At 46.4% G+C, this 14,625-nt stretch overlaps 1 protein-coding gene across 1 annotated transcript in view; it reads left to right on the top strand.

Moving 5' to 3' along the window:
* LOC126470807 (uncharacterized) overlaps window positions 1–14,625 on the top strand; it is a 495,505-nt gene that overhangs the window by 367,581 nt on the left and 113,299 nt on the right. Inside the window, exon 15 of the mRNA XM_050098819.1 lies at window positions 1,316–1,453. Within this exon, the coding sequence (XP_049954776.1) occupies window positions 1,316–1,453 (138 nt within the window). The remainder of the gene's footprint in view (window positions 1–1,315; window positions 1,454–14,625) is intronic.

The raw sequence follows: 14,625 nt of genomic DNA, 5'->3' as shown, positions 1-14,625 counted from the left end.
AAGGAAGCCTCAAGGCCCAGTTTCGTATTTAATGTAGATAGATTATATGAAAGTCTTCAGAATTTCCCCATACCGCAGAATCATGTTCCAGCAGTGGACACGCTAAAGTCCAGTAGAGGACATATAGAGTGTGATGGTAGCATGGATTCTTGGTTCAGTGATGGGTAGAGAGCACGCGTTCGACCAGTTGACTCATTTGAATTTCTTGGATGTTCTTTTGCAACAATGATATCGAGATATCTTGCTGTCACTGACATGATGTACCCACCATTCATCCATAGTGGCGTCAGCTCAGCTGAAATTTTCCTCCAGGCAGAAACCATAGCTCGAAATCAGCACTGAACAGCATGGGCATTCGTGTTCCTAATGAATAAGGCCAAGTCATCAGCATAGAGTGTTAGATGGATATCGTCATTTTTAGGGACATCTGATGTGGAAAGGGTGTGAAATACTGGCCTGAGAACAAATCCTTGAGGTAATGCAGCCAGGATGTGTCTTCGTGCTCTAATTCCCTCTCCGGTCTTCATGTGGAAGGCCCTGTCAACCAGTAGGATTGGAGAAGTAAAATGTGTTATACGGTGCCCCCTGTTCCAATAGTTTAAACAAGAGCTCTCCGTACCACAGCGAGTCGAAGCCTTGGAGAGGTCCAGGTATACTGTGGTTAGTTATTCTCAGCAAGACGTCGAGAGTTTCCTCCACCAGTCTTAGTAGTTACTGGGCTGTTGTGTGACCTCTTCTGAATCCGAACTGTAAACAGATGTTAAGCTTCAGCGTGGTGTAGTAGGTGCACATACTACAGTCACTCAAAGAGTTTTGAAAGTGCTTGTACGAGACTGACGGGTCTGTAGTTTGTTGGCAGGAGAGAATCCTTCCCTTCCTTGGGGATGGCCACTATATCTGCATGGTTCCATGCAGGTAGGATAGTTTTTACTGGGAGATACTTTGTTACTTACTGGCAAGTGGAACTCCAGCGTGAAGGTAATGTATTTACTAAACCGCTATCGGCTACATACATTACGTAAGCACGTGAAGATAGTTTCCTAATACAGTACTGTGACCAGTTTCTTAATACAGTAGTGTGTCCAAGACCAAGATCTGCTGGACCCTCCTCTCCATACTCATATCAAAATGCTAGATTTTAACTAGTTTCAATTTTTTGTGTTTGGGACATATTTTGGGGGCTACTTGGTTTTCAGTCAAAGATGATGGACTGTAGTGTACAGCTGCATCATTACCCTATTTTACTGTTACTGCCCAAGTTACTATCTATGTAAGCTTACAAGTGTCACTGACTAGTATAATCTTCTTGTTTCAGGAGATCACTTCCGCTCTTCAAATGATTGGTTATCTCCAGAATATCACAAAAGAGCCACTTCACATAGATGGTGAAGTTTTCTGCAAGGCAGCAGCAGAAATCCAGAAAGTTCTGGTGTTCGCACTGAGGAACAGAAAGGTATTAACAATAAATTTTCATTGTCCACAGTCCAGTGTAAGTCTGTATTAATGATGTATTAAACTAAATCAAGATCAACAAACCATAATGCATTAGATTGTTTACGCCAGGCATGACCGTAGCACTTGCTTTAACCACGACTGACGTGTTTGTAACACAAAGCAGCTTCTGTTGAAACGACTGACGATTTCTTTCAAACTAGTCATTACAGAGAACTTAAACATACCCATAATATTGCACTCTTATCTTTAAATTGTCAGTCATGTTGTGTCTAAAATCCTTTAGTATTTATAGTTACAATCTAGTTAATGAAATCACTACGTTTGGCCAGTTACTGCTTATGTTAGAAGGAAAGGATACAACGTGTTTTACTGATTCTTTGCTATATCGTCTCCTTTACTTCTCAGTGCAGCACTTTAGCTTCTGTACTCCCCAGCAGTGTCTGTTTTTGTGATCTCAAATTCTTTAGAATGTCACAAGGAGCAGTTTTCTTTGAAAATTGTATGTTATATGAACTTCAGATTTCACAATTAATCACAGTTATTCTGGGCAAAACGAGTTTACAACTATTCGGTACCTGATTTCTCTACGGTCATCCTCCGTTTCTCAAGGTCAATAATTTTATTTGCGACTAAGGAAGTACCTGCTTTTGTCCCCGGCGAACTGGGGATGAATACGTGTCGAGATAGTCTAATGCTTAGGATATTAGACTCACATTTTGAACGGCTGTGCATCAGATCGGCTTTACGTGCGACGTAATTAAAGTGCAGTATAGCTCCGATAAGCTCGCGGTCCGTTTCACTCAGATCTTTTATGAGGCTGTCCTTGTGTTCTGTTTCCGATAACCTCGACGCTCACGGGTCCTTCAAGTTAACCAACGTCGTTCTACTTTTATGAGTGCATAGCTCATGTTCACCGCCATTAAACCAGTTATACAGCGTGCACACAAACTGCATCGACATAGCAGTGCTGGTTGTGCTAGTAGTGTTCAGCGTATTTTGACATAAGGAACGCGTGGTCTCCAGTGGCTCGCTACAGAATCATAATGTAAGTACGATTTATACCGTTAGTCACCTTTTCTGTGAAAATACCATCCCAACATGTAACCTCCCCCTCACTTATCGACCTTAATGACAGTGAAAAATGAAACCGCGTGTACCTAATGGGAATTTTGGAAAATCAATCGTCACCCAAGTTAACCTGTCGGTAAAGAGGGAGGAAAGGGTTACATCTAAATGAAAGGAAAAATGCAAGTGAAACTGGTGGAAATTAATTTTGAAATAGGGATAAAGTTAATAAAGAAAGTAAATGTGCGGCCGTTACGTTAACAATCAACTAGCGGTAATTAGATATTTGAGATTTGGGGGAAATTACGGTCGCCAGTCCTATGGACAATTACTATAATAACTGAAAAGGAAAGGTTATTACACATATAATTAGCACTAGAAGCGTGGCAACTGAAGGTTGACACGTGTAGTGTGAAAGCTGAAAGTTTGTCAGAAGTAATAAATTTCGCTACACTTAATTTAGCAAAAGAATTAATGAAACCGGAAAATCGAAAGTTAATTTAGTGACTGAAGTTAATAGTGAGCTTTCTTTCTGAAGCACATCGAAATACAGTTAGTCTTGGACTACCTCAACAATCATTTCTAAAGCTACTTGAATCTACGCAATTTAGAAAGAAGAGATTTAACTTTGAACCTGAATTAAACGATTCTGAACAATTAACAATAGTAAAATTTAGTACGTACCAAGCTGAGCTGCAGTCACAGGTAAGCTAAAATACGGTAACAAAACTCGCACTCTTAATTTGTGCTTGTGTAATCTAACTATTGTTACTTAAATTGAACTTTGAAATTAAAGCAGTGAAATGGAATTATGCTGGCGTTTGAATTTCAACGACACTCGGGTTCATTTCGGAAAAGGAAGGGACCCTGCTTGGCAATGCAATTGGGACAATGAGCAACAAAGGTTCATGCTAAGTTGCTGTAATTTTGCGAGGCAAATGGAACAATTTGAAAAGCTGAGGTCTGCCATACAGTTCTGAAACTTTACGTGCTTTTAGTCTTCCTTGTTGGTTGATTGAAGGTATGAAGCCGTCGATCGAGGAGGTGGCGACAGTCACTCATTGTCGGCCGTCGCTGTTGCAGAAGCTGGATGTTGGCGCGCCTTCTTCTCGACACGGTCACCAGGCGAAACGGGCTCTTGATGTGCGCCAGCTAATGCTTCCCGTCCGCGACACCATGTCAGAAACTATCATCGCGAGTCGAGCGCAATTACATGCTGCCAAACCCCGAAAGCGCGGCAACTCGCGGGGGCGTCACACAACACACCTGCTCCACTCGCTACTCCCGCCAGACTCCTACTGTTCTGCCCGCGCTCCACGCAGCAGAGTTAACACTACCAAAGCTCCTACACACTTTGATTCTTCACACGACCTATCGATGTAATCGTTCGATAGCAGTTTTCCCTAGGCAAGACCCAGCGTAAAAATACAAATAATCTTTACACAACAAACCAATTATACATCGACATAAATGCATAAATATATATATACAAATAGTAAAACAATTACAATATGTGATGACACAGAAATATCATATATTCAGGTAACAAAATAAGGAAAAAATTTACAGTACAATAGATGGAAATAGGAGGATATGCATTTCCGGCGTTACAAACAGACAAAAATCGTGTAATATACAGTCATAAAAACATACAACACAAAACACAGAAATAACAGCTTACAAGGACCACATGACAATCGGATATTTGTATTTTTTCTTAAATTCGTGGTACGTGATGTTCAAAACTCAAATATCAATCATCCAAAGTTTTTCATGTAGCTCTCAAAAATTATCGAGAAACATCGACTTCGAAATTTTCCGAGTGTAATTCATATTAAAGACAGGAATTGGTTCAAATGGCTCTGAGCACTATGGGACTCAACATCTGAGGTCATCAGTCCCCTAGAACTTAGAACTACTTAAACCTAACTAACCTAAGGGCATCACACACATCCATGCCCGATGCAGGATTCGAACCTGCGACCGTAGCAGTCGCGCGGTTCCGGACTGAAGTGCCTAGAACCGCTCGACCACCGCGGCCGGCAAAGACGGGAATTAATTCAACAGTCTGTGTGGCCCTGTGGTAGAATGCTTGCATATCTTGTGGACAGTCTTGGTTCGATTCAACATAGGAGCAAGTTCAGAGAACATTTCCGTGATTCCGTGAAGTATAAGACACATAGAGGTGAAAAATGTTTCTTTAATTTAACTAGTTTTTATTAATAATAGATAAATAATTAGGAATTTACATTTGCAACGAAAACTGGAATCTTGCGTGCGGTATGTAATTAGAAACAAAAGACGTGCATTTTTCATTAAAATAACAATTACATATGCGTTACTTAGCATATATTTGATGAATTTTACATTTAAATGACGTCAGTACTCAAAGTGAACAAAAAAATACGAAACATTAATGACCAATACAAGAGTCGAATCAGCGATCCAACAGTTACCAATCTCGAGTGCAACCGATGTTTTTGCCACTTAATGTATATTACACTTCACGGAAATGCTCATAGAGCATGCAACTTTGTTAAAAAATTCCACCAACCAGGAGTCGAATCTAGGCCTCCATACGGCAGGCGAGCATTTTACGACACAACCAGATTGCTTGTCGAAAAATAGACTTTTTTCAGTGAATTAAAGAGGCCCAGAAAACTTCATAGTTGCTTTTCTCAAGAATTTTTCAGAATTGCATGGTACTGCTTTCGCTGACAGGTATTTCAGTTCTGACCTTCCATTACCATTAATGTAAAAAAAATGCAAAACCCAGATTGCCGCATGGTCCCGTTGTTAGTATAGTATAATTGTACCGCTCTTACATTGCATTCAGTGAACCAATGGCCAACTCTTAATCGGTAAACTTACCCATATTGCTGTGTATGACTGTTCATGTACAGTTACCACTGCCAGAAAAACAAACTCAACACAGAACCGAGCAGTTCTGAATGCAAGTTCGAGGGCGAAGAGTAAAATAAGTTATTTGACATACAGTGTGTACTGCTATAGGGTTTTGTTTGTTTGGTAAGCAATGAGTCTACACTGAATGATTAAAGAGTAGTTTGCACATCACAGATTTATTGTACATTCTGTTATACACTATGTGATCAAAAGTATCCGGACACCTGGTTGAAAATGCCTTACAAGTTCGTGGCGCCCTCTATCAGTAATGCTAGAATTCAATATGGCGTTGGCCCACCCTTAGCCTTGATGACAGCTTCCACTCTCGTAGCTATACGTTGAGTCAGGTACTGGAAGGTTTCTTGGGGAATTACAGCCCATTCTTCACGGAGTGTTGCACTGAGGAGAGGTATCGATGTCGGTCGGCAAGGCCTGGCACGAAGTCGGCGTTCCAAAACATCCCAGAGGTGTTCTATAGGATTCAGCTTAGGACTCTGTGCAGGCCAGTATATTACAGGGACGTTATTGTCGTGTAGCCACTCCGCCACAGGCCGTGCATTATGAACAGGTGCTCGATCGCGCTGAAAGATGCAATCGCCATCCCCGAATTGCTCTTCGACAGTGGGAACCAAGAAGGTGCTTAGAACATCAGTGTAGACCTGTGCTGGGCTAGTGCCACTCAAAATAACAAGGGGTGCAAGCTCCCTCCATGAAAAGCATGCCACACCTTAACACCACCGCCTCCGAATTTTACTGATGGCACTACACACGCTGGCTGATGACGTTCACCTAGCATTCGCCGTACCAACATCTTGCCATCGGATCGCCACATTGTGTACCGTGATTCGTCACTCCACACAACGTTTTTCCACAGTTCAAGCGTCCAATGTTTACGCTCTTTACACCAAGCGAGGCGTCGTTTGGCATTTACCGGCGTGATGTATGGCTTATGAGCAGCCGCTTGACCATGAAATTCAAGTTTTCTCACCTGCCACCTAACTGCCATAGTACTTGCAGTAGATCCTGATGCAGTTGGAATTCCTGTGTGATTGTCTGAATAGATGTCTGCCTATTACACATTACGACCCTCTTCAACTGTCGGCGGTCTCTGTCAGTCAACAGACGAGGTCACCCTGTACGCTTTTGTGCTTTACGTGTCCCTTCACGTTTCCACTTCACTATCACATTAGAAGCAGTGGACCTAGTTATGATTTGGAGTGTGGAAATGTCGCGTACATACGTATTACACAAGTGACATCCAGTCACCTGGCCACGTTCGAAGTCCCTCAGTTCCGCGGAGCGCCCCATTCTGCTCTCTCACGATGTCTAATGACTACTGAGGCCGCTGATATGGAGTACCTAGCAGTAGGTGGCAGCACAACGCACCTAATAAGGAAAATGTATATTTTTGGGGGTGTCCTGATACTTCTGACCACATAGTTTATTTTACTACACGTGACAAAAACAGACTTCCGGCCTTAGCAAAAGCAATGCAAAGAACTGCACTGAAGTGGCAAAAGTCATGGGATATTGATATACACCTATATAGATGGCGATAATATCGCGGACTCAAGATGTGAAAGAGCACTGCATTGGCAGAGTTGTCATTTATACCCATGCGATTCATGTGAAAAGGTTTCCGACGTGATTGTGGCCGCACGACGGGAATTAGCAGACTGAATGCGAAATGAGATAGACGTATGAGACGCTCCATTTCGAAAATCATTAGGGAATTTAATATTCCGAGATCCTCAGTGCCAAGAGTGTGTCGAGAATATCACATTTTGGGCAATACATCACACCACGAACAAAGAAGAAGCCGACGGCCTTCACTTAACGACCGAGAGCAACGGCGTTTGCGTAGAGTTTTCAGTGCTAATAAACAAGCAACACTTTGTGGCATAACCCATAAATCAACGTGGGACGTACGACGAACTTATCCGCCAGGACAATGTGTCGAAATTTGACGTTAATGGACTGTTGTAGCAGACAACCTACACGAGTGGCTTTGCTAACAGCACATCGCCTACAATTTAATTTTTGGGCCCCTGACCATTTCGGTAGGATGCTACACTGGAAAACCGTGGCCTGGTCATGAGAGTCCCGATTTAAGTTGGTAAGAGCTATGGGTAGGGTTCGAGTGAGGCGTAGACTCAACGAAGTCATGGGCCTAGGCTGTTAACAAGGTATTGTGCAAGCTGGTGGTGGGTCCATAATGGTGTGAGCTGTGTTTACATAGAATGGACTGGGTTATTTGGTCCATATGAACCGACCATTGACTGGAAATGGCTACGTTCGGCTATGTGGATACCATCTGAGGCCATTCACGTACCTCATGTTCCCAAACAGCAATGTAATTTTTATGGGTGACAATGCGCCATGTCATCAGACCACAAGTGTTCGCGATTGGTTTGAAGAACATTCTGGACAACTCAGAATCACCCGATACGAATCCCATGGAACATTTATGGGACATAATCGAGAGGTCAGTTTGTACACCAAATCCTGCATTTGCAACACATTCAGAATTATGGACGGCTGCACTACTCTGGGCAAAAGGAGGTTTGACACAATATTAATAGGTATCCCACGACTTTTTCCCTTCAGTATAAAGTAGTAAGTTTACCACACACTGAATCAGATTTCACTGTTGACACTCGATGTGTTGACTGCCAAATATGCAAGACCAGCACCCATCCAGCAGTTCAAGGGAACTGGTGTTTTACCGTTCTACCGGCTCGTGTAACGACCGCTGAGCCGGCCGGAGTGTCCGAGCGGTTCTAGGCCCCTCAGTCTGGAACCGCGCGACCTCTACGGTCGCAGGTTCGAATCCTGCCTCGAGCATGGTTGTGTGTGATGTCCTTATGTTAGTTAGGTTTAAGTAGTTCTAAGTGTAGGGGACTGATGACCTCAGATGTTAAGTCCCATAGTGCTTAGAGCCATTTTTTACACTATGACTGAGAGGCGGCACCGTATTTGGCTCCTCTATGGTCTGGCCACTGTTTCTGCTGGAATGTCGGTGATGGCATTGGCTTCTGGACAGCACGTGAATCCGCCTATGGTAGTCAATAAGCAACTGTACTGGTCGGAGCTCGGTAGCAATCTTACCGGGTCCACATGCACATGCATCAAACGCGCCGTTGGTGTGTCGAAGGTAACTAAAAGTGCTGAGACATACCTGTCAATCTTGCTCCGCTGACAACTCTCAATGGATTGTGCACATTGATTGCAATCCTTTTTGATGCCCGACTAAATCATCTTGGCCACCAACTTGACTCTCGTCTTGACACAAGAATGCGCTACATTATGGAAGGCTTTCAATACCTGACGCTGAAACTCTTGTCATATATATGGACGCAGGATATTGTGAACCACGTCGCACCACAACGTTGCTTGTAGTTCAGGCATATAAATTTGCATTAGGTTCAGTACGGATTTTTCTGCTCAAGGAGTACCGCACTGTCTTAGCCATTGAAAGAGCTGTCTGAGGTATAATTCGTGTTGTTCCATTGAGATGGAGAACATGTCATCCATGTCGTGTACGAGCCAAGGAGGGAAATCAGGACACAATTAATTAGAGTGAAACACGAATACTTTAGTAAATAAGAAACAACTTAACTTTCATAGACTGCCCCCTGTGGCAATTCACAATTATGCATGGTTGTTTGATACTTGGTGGCCGAAGACTAGCAGCCAAATATCAACTATGCTGCGAAGTAACGATGGTCTGACAAGTCCACCCCACCACTGCGCACTGTTCAGAATCAGAGAGCAAGACAGAACTGTAATGCACAGTAGTACAGTGAACACTGCTAAGAGCTGTATGTTGGTGTACAACAAGAACTATTTCACTCACCAACCTGACAATAGCACTCTGACTGACTCCACAACAGTAACACACTGAGACACACTGTAGCGAGGTGACTCCCAGAACACTAGAACCTCTTATCTGCTGCAGCCGTTCTTGGAACAATGGTGCGGTGGTGCATAAGAACTCAAAGGGGTGTGGCCAGAGGCCCACTTGGATTGGCCCCACCGTGGACGATGCACTGGCTTGCAGCCATCTTTGCGGTGGATGACGTCTCGCTGTGAACGTCGATGTTGATGAAGGTGACGCAACTTGGTGGACAACACATGTGCCGGTTTTGTATACCGCCTGGAAAGCGGCGCGTGGGTCTGTTCCTGAAATCTAACAAAGAGGCCGAATGAAAGGAAGCGAGTAGGAGCAGGTGAGGTAAAGCTTTCAGTGCTGCAAGTAAAATAAAAGTGTTTTTACTGTAGTATAAACATATGCAAACATATTACATAACTTTAGGTGATGAGCACATAGGCGTGCAGACAAAGTCCAGATAAGAAAGTCTCAATAGCAAGCTAGTCTAAAGCGATGGTTCTTGGCCACCTGCTCTTCATGAACCGGGCGAAAGTGGAGCGGAGCTGGTAGAGCTGCACAGCGCCGGCTAGACGGCGCTATCGTCGGTGTAGATCGTCCGCTCTCGTTGTGGCAACCTACGCTGTGGTATTGGAACTATAGATACCACTTCCCTCCCCCCCTGAAACGGCGCACCGTCGTTGAGTAGGGCTTCCGATGGCAGCAACTGAGGGGGCGGACAGGAGAACTGCTCGCGATGGGGCGAGGAAAACGCCCTGTTGAAAACCTGCCCAGGACGCGCTCGGATGAGGAGGCAGAGCAACAACCTCCTTGGGCGACGGCGACAGCGGCGGCGGCGGCGTGACGGCAGCCTCAGCGTCCATCAGTTCTGGCACCGCGGAAGAACAGAGCCACAGCGGCAGCAGTGAAGGCGGCGGCCGAAAGTGGGGCCGTGGCAGTTGCGAGAGGCGCCCACCCGACGCAGGACACCAGACCGGCGGCGGCGGCGGCGGCGGCTGGAGCGGCTGGAGCGGCTGGAGCGCCCGCGGCGGAGGCGAGAGCGGCGGAGGCGCCATCGGTGGAGTCGTGGGCTAAGGCGGCGGAAGCCGCAAAGTATCCAGTTCTGCCAGAAAAGAACCAGCGGCAGTAAACCAAGGAGGGCACAAACACATCTGATGTCGCTTGACAGTGCCGGAGGGACCAGAAATTACAAATAAGGCGCGGCCAAGCTGGCAAAGAATGCGCCCCTGTTCCCATCGCTGCCTGCCAGAGAAAACGCGATAGAACACCAAAGCATGCGGTGTCAAGCCAGAACGAGGCGAAGCAGCGGCAGCCCGCAGTGGTGGGTGCAGTAGCTGCAGGAGCGACCGATGGGCGCAGCCATGTAGGAATTCCGTTGGGGGACGGGTGCCGCGCCACTGGGAGCGATAGGAAGCAAGGAGAGTCCAGAGCGCGCGCTCACGAGAGTGCGTGGCGCGCAACTTGCTCATCTGTGACTTAAATGTACACACAAAGCGTTCAGCCTCGCCGTTCGACTGGTGGTGGAACGGGGCTGAGGTCAGACAGCGAATGCCATTAGCAGCACAGAACGTTTCAAACTTGGAGGACACAAATTGGGGGCCATTGTCGGAGACAATAACTTCATGAAGACCATCAATGCAAAAAATAGACATCAAAGTCTGATTAGTACTGGCAGATGTAGCAGAAGGCATAGGCACAACAAAAAGGACAGTTGTTGTACGCATCAATAACTATCAACCAGCTGGTGTCCTAGAAAGAACCCGCAAAATCAACATGAACGCGCTGCCAAGGCGCAGTAGGAGTCAGCCACGCAAAGAAGCGCTGGTGGGGAGCAGACTGATGCTCTGCACAAGAGCGACAATTAGCAAGCAAATTGTCAATTTGTTTATCAATGCCGACCCGAGTGTAGTGACAACGCGCTAATTGCTTTGTCCGCACTATACCTGAACCGTGATTTATTTTCAAAGAATATTGCTAAGAATTTATTTTATTTACTAACGATTCATCAAGAACATTAACACATTTAATCACACTATGTAAGCATGGAAGTAGTTGCCAGGGAGTAACTGATGAAATCATAACCAAGTTCCTTTTAACAAATGGGAACTTTATTCACTTTAATAGTGCCTAAAAGCTTTTTTTAAAAGAAACAGATTTAAAATTATAATCAGAAAACAGCCTCTAAATATCAAACTTACAATTTATTCAGAGGCAGAAAGAAACAAGTTTTGACTGTACGAGCTTTCGGGCAGAGAACCTTGCCGCTCCCTTTTGACACAGCCATAGTTACGATCGCTCACAACCGCCTCTGAAAGACTACACTGCTGCAAATCTGCAACACACCAGATTACTTTAAACTAAGAGTTTCAACAATTTACACAAGCACACAAACTATGCAACCCCCGTAGGAGGGATGGAAATGGTACAAAACACTAACAATTAAAATATTAACCGTGCCAATGAAGGTGCAACTTGATTTTAACTTCTAACACAAGTCTTACGGTGAAAGGGTGGCAACTTTAAATACTGAAATGATCATTTAAATAAAAGCCCATGAAATGCAATCTTATATAAAATTCTACAAGGTTGGCTAAATAATAGTTATGATGCTCTACAGTACACAGATACCGCCTCTCAAGATCATAGGCAATAATATCAAAGTTTCCAAAGATCAAAACATACACTCCTGGAAATTGAAATAAGAACACCGTGAATTCATTGTCCCAGGAAGGGGAAACTTTATTGACACATTCCTGGGGTCAGATACATCACATGATCACACTGACAGAACCACAGGCACATAGACACAGGCAACAGAGCATGCACAATGTCGGCACTAGTAGAGTGTATATCCACCTTTCGCAGCAGTGCAGGCTGCTATTCTCCCATGGAGACGATCGTAGAGATGCTGGATGTAGTCCTGTGGAACGGCTTGCCATGCCATTTACACCTGGCGCCTCAGTTGGACCAGCGTTCGTGCTGGACGTGCAGACCGCGTGAGACGACGCTTCATCCAGTCCCAAACATGCTCAATGGGGGACAGATCCGGAGATCTTGCTGGCCAGGGTAGTTGACTTACACCTTCTAGAGCACGTTGGGTGGCACGGGATACATGCGGACGTGCATTGTCCTGTTGGAACAGCAAGTTCCCTTGCCGGTCTAGGAATGGTAGAACGATGGGTTCGATGACGGTTTGGATGTACCGTGCACTATTCAGTGTCCCCTCGACGATCACCAGTGGTGTACGGCCAGTGTAGGAGATCGCTCCCCACACCATGATGCCGGGTGTTGGCCCTGTGTGCCTCGGTCGTATGCAGTCCTGATTGTGGCGCTCACCTGCACGGCGCCAAACACGCATACGACCATCATTGGCACCAAGGCACAAGCGACTCTCATCGCTGAAGACGACACGTCTCCATTCGTCCTTCCATTCACGCCTGTCGCGACACCACTGGAGGCGGGCTGCACGATGTTGGGGCGTGAGCGGAAGACGGCCTAACCGTGTGCGGGACCGTAGCCCAGCTTCATGGAGACGGTTGCTAATGGTCCTCGCCGATACCCCAGGAGCAACAGTGTCCCTAATTTGCTGGGAAGTGGCGGTGCGGTCCCCTACGGCACTGCGTAGGATCCTACGGTCTTGGCGTGCATCCGTGCGTCGCTGCGGTCCGGTCCCAGGTCGACGGGCACGTGCACCTTCCGCCGACCACTGGCGACAACATCGATGTACTGTGGAGACCTCACGCCCCACGTGTTGAGCAATTCGGCGGTACGTCCACCCGGCCTCCCGCATGCCCACTATACGCCCTCGCTCAAAGTCCGTCAACTGCACATACGGTTCACGTCCACGCTGTCGCGGCATGCTACCAGTGTTAAAGACTGCGATGGAGCTCCGTATGCCACGGCAAACTGGCTGACACTGACGGCGGCGGTGCACAAATGCTGCGCAGCTAGCGCCATTCGACGGCCAACACCGCGGTTCCTGGTGTGTCCGCTGTGCCGTGCGTGTGATCATTGCTTGTACAGCCCTCTCGCAGTGTCCGGAGCAAGTATGGTGGGTCTGACACACCGGTGTCAATGTGTTCTTTTTTCCATTTCCAGGAGTGTATTTCAGGTATTAGGCCATTACACTCCAAGCAATAAATTCGTTAACACACCAAATCCAACAAACATGACAGAGGCAGCTACTAACGTACGGTAGATTGATAGGGAGATTACCGAATAACCCGAACCGTAGGTTGCTCTAACCCACCCCTACTCCACAAGGGAAAAACCGACCACCCAATTTATAAACAACCACCTTCCCGCGGGTGGGCAAACGGAGAAGAATGGTGGGACGACCCCAAAGCAAAACGGCTGGTGACCTCACCAAGAAAACAAGTAGAATTTAACAAGAGTAAATCAAACAACATATCACCAATCACTTAACTTCTACTAAACTGCGATTTCTCGAGAAGACCTGGCGCAGCACCCCCAAATCGCTCTCCCGAACCGTCCGCTGCCAGCCACTTCAACGGACGCAGGAAGGCGCGCCGGTCTCCCCTCTGACAGCGTCGCAGCTCGCACCGGCCAGACTTATGTCGTGGGTTGACTCCTGTTGTTCTCGTGTCGACCGCGAAGTCACTACCCCTCGCTATACGCCGCAGCTCACTCGACTCACGTGGCGACCTCACATGCGCCGACGCTCAAGACGGTCCGACCAATCGATCGATCCAACCGCCAATGACCATTGCCTGAGAAACTCGAGCAGACTGGCGGCCTAACGGGCAGACTCAGATGCATGAACTAAGCCCCGACCGGGCGACCACTCGCTGAGTTCTCTTACTGGCGGAGTGGAAAGACACTCATTTTGCCGGCTTTAAAGGTTGATCCGAACGACAGACATACTAGCACTCCGAACGACAGATAGCCACTAACTGCCTAAGAAATGCGGACGAGAGACAGACTAGCAAGCTGGAGACGAGTGACTGATCCCATGGCGAGCTCATAGTGCCCCTTAAATGCACGTGAACAGGCAACCTTTCCCCTTTCCCACCAGAGGGAGACACCAAAGCTGCGATTGCCACAGCGGCGCCACCGCCAGAAACGGAGGGCGACTGCTTCACACTACGCACTGTGGCGGGCTCTTCAAAACAGCAATTTTTACCACGGCTCAATACCGCAATGACCAGCGTGCAGTAATCGGAGGATTTCCGACTACAATGAAGAGGTACAACCACACAAGACTGATTATTGTCAGTTCGTAACAAAATAACACCGTGGTGTACAGCCAAGTTGTGACGTTGCGCAAAGTAACGTCAAACAAGGGGATCACG

Source organism: Schistocerca serialis, chromosome 3 (assembly GCF_023864345.2).
Source record: "Schistocerca serialis cubense isolate TAMUIC-IGC-003099 chromosome 3, iqSchSeri2.2, whole genome shotgun sequence".
In the NCBI taxonomy this organism is placed as follows: Eukaryota; Metazoa; Arthropoda; class Insecta; order Orthoptera; family Acrididae; genus Schistocerca; species Schistocerca serialis.
Note: the sequence above shows the minus strand (reverse complement) of the source record. Positions and strands in the feature narration are given on the sequence as shown.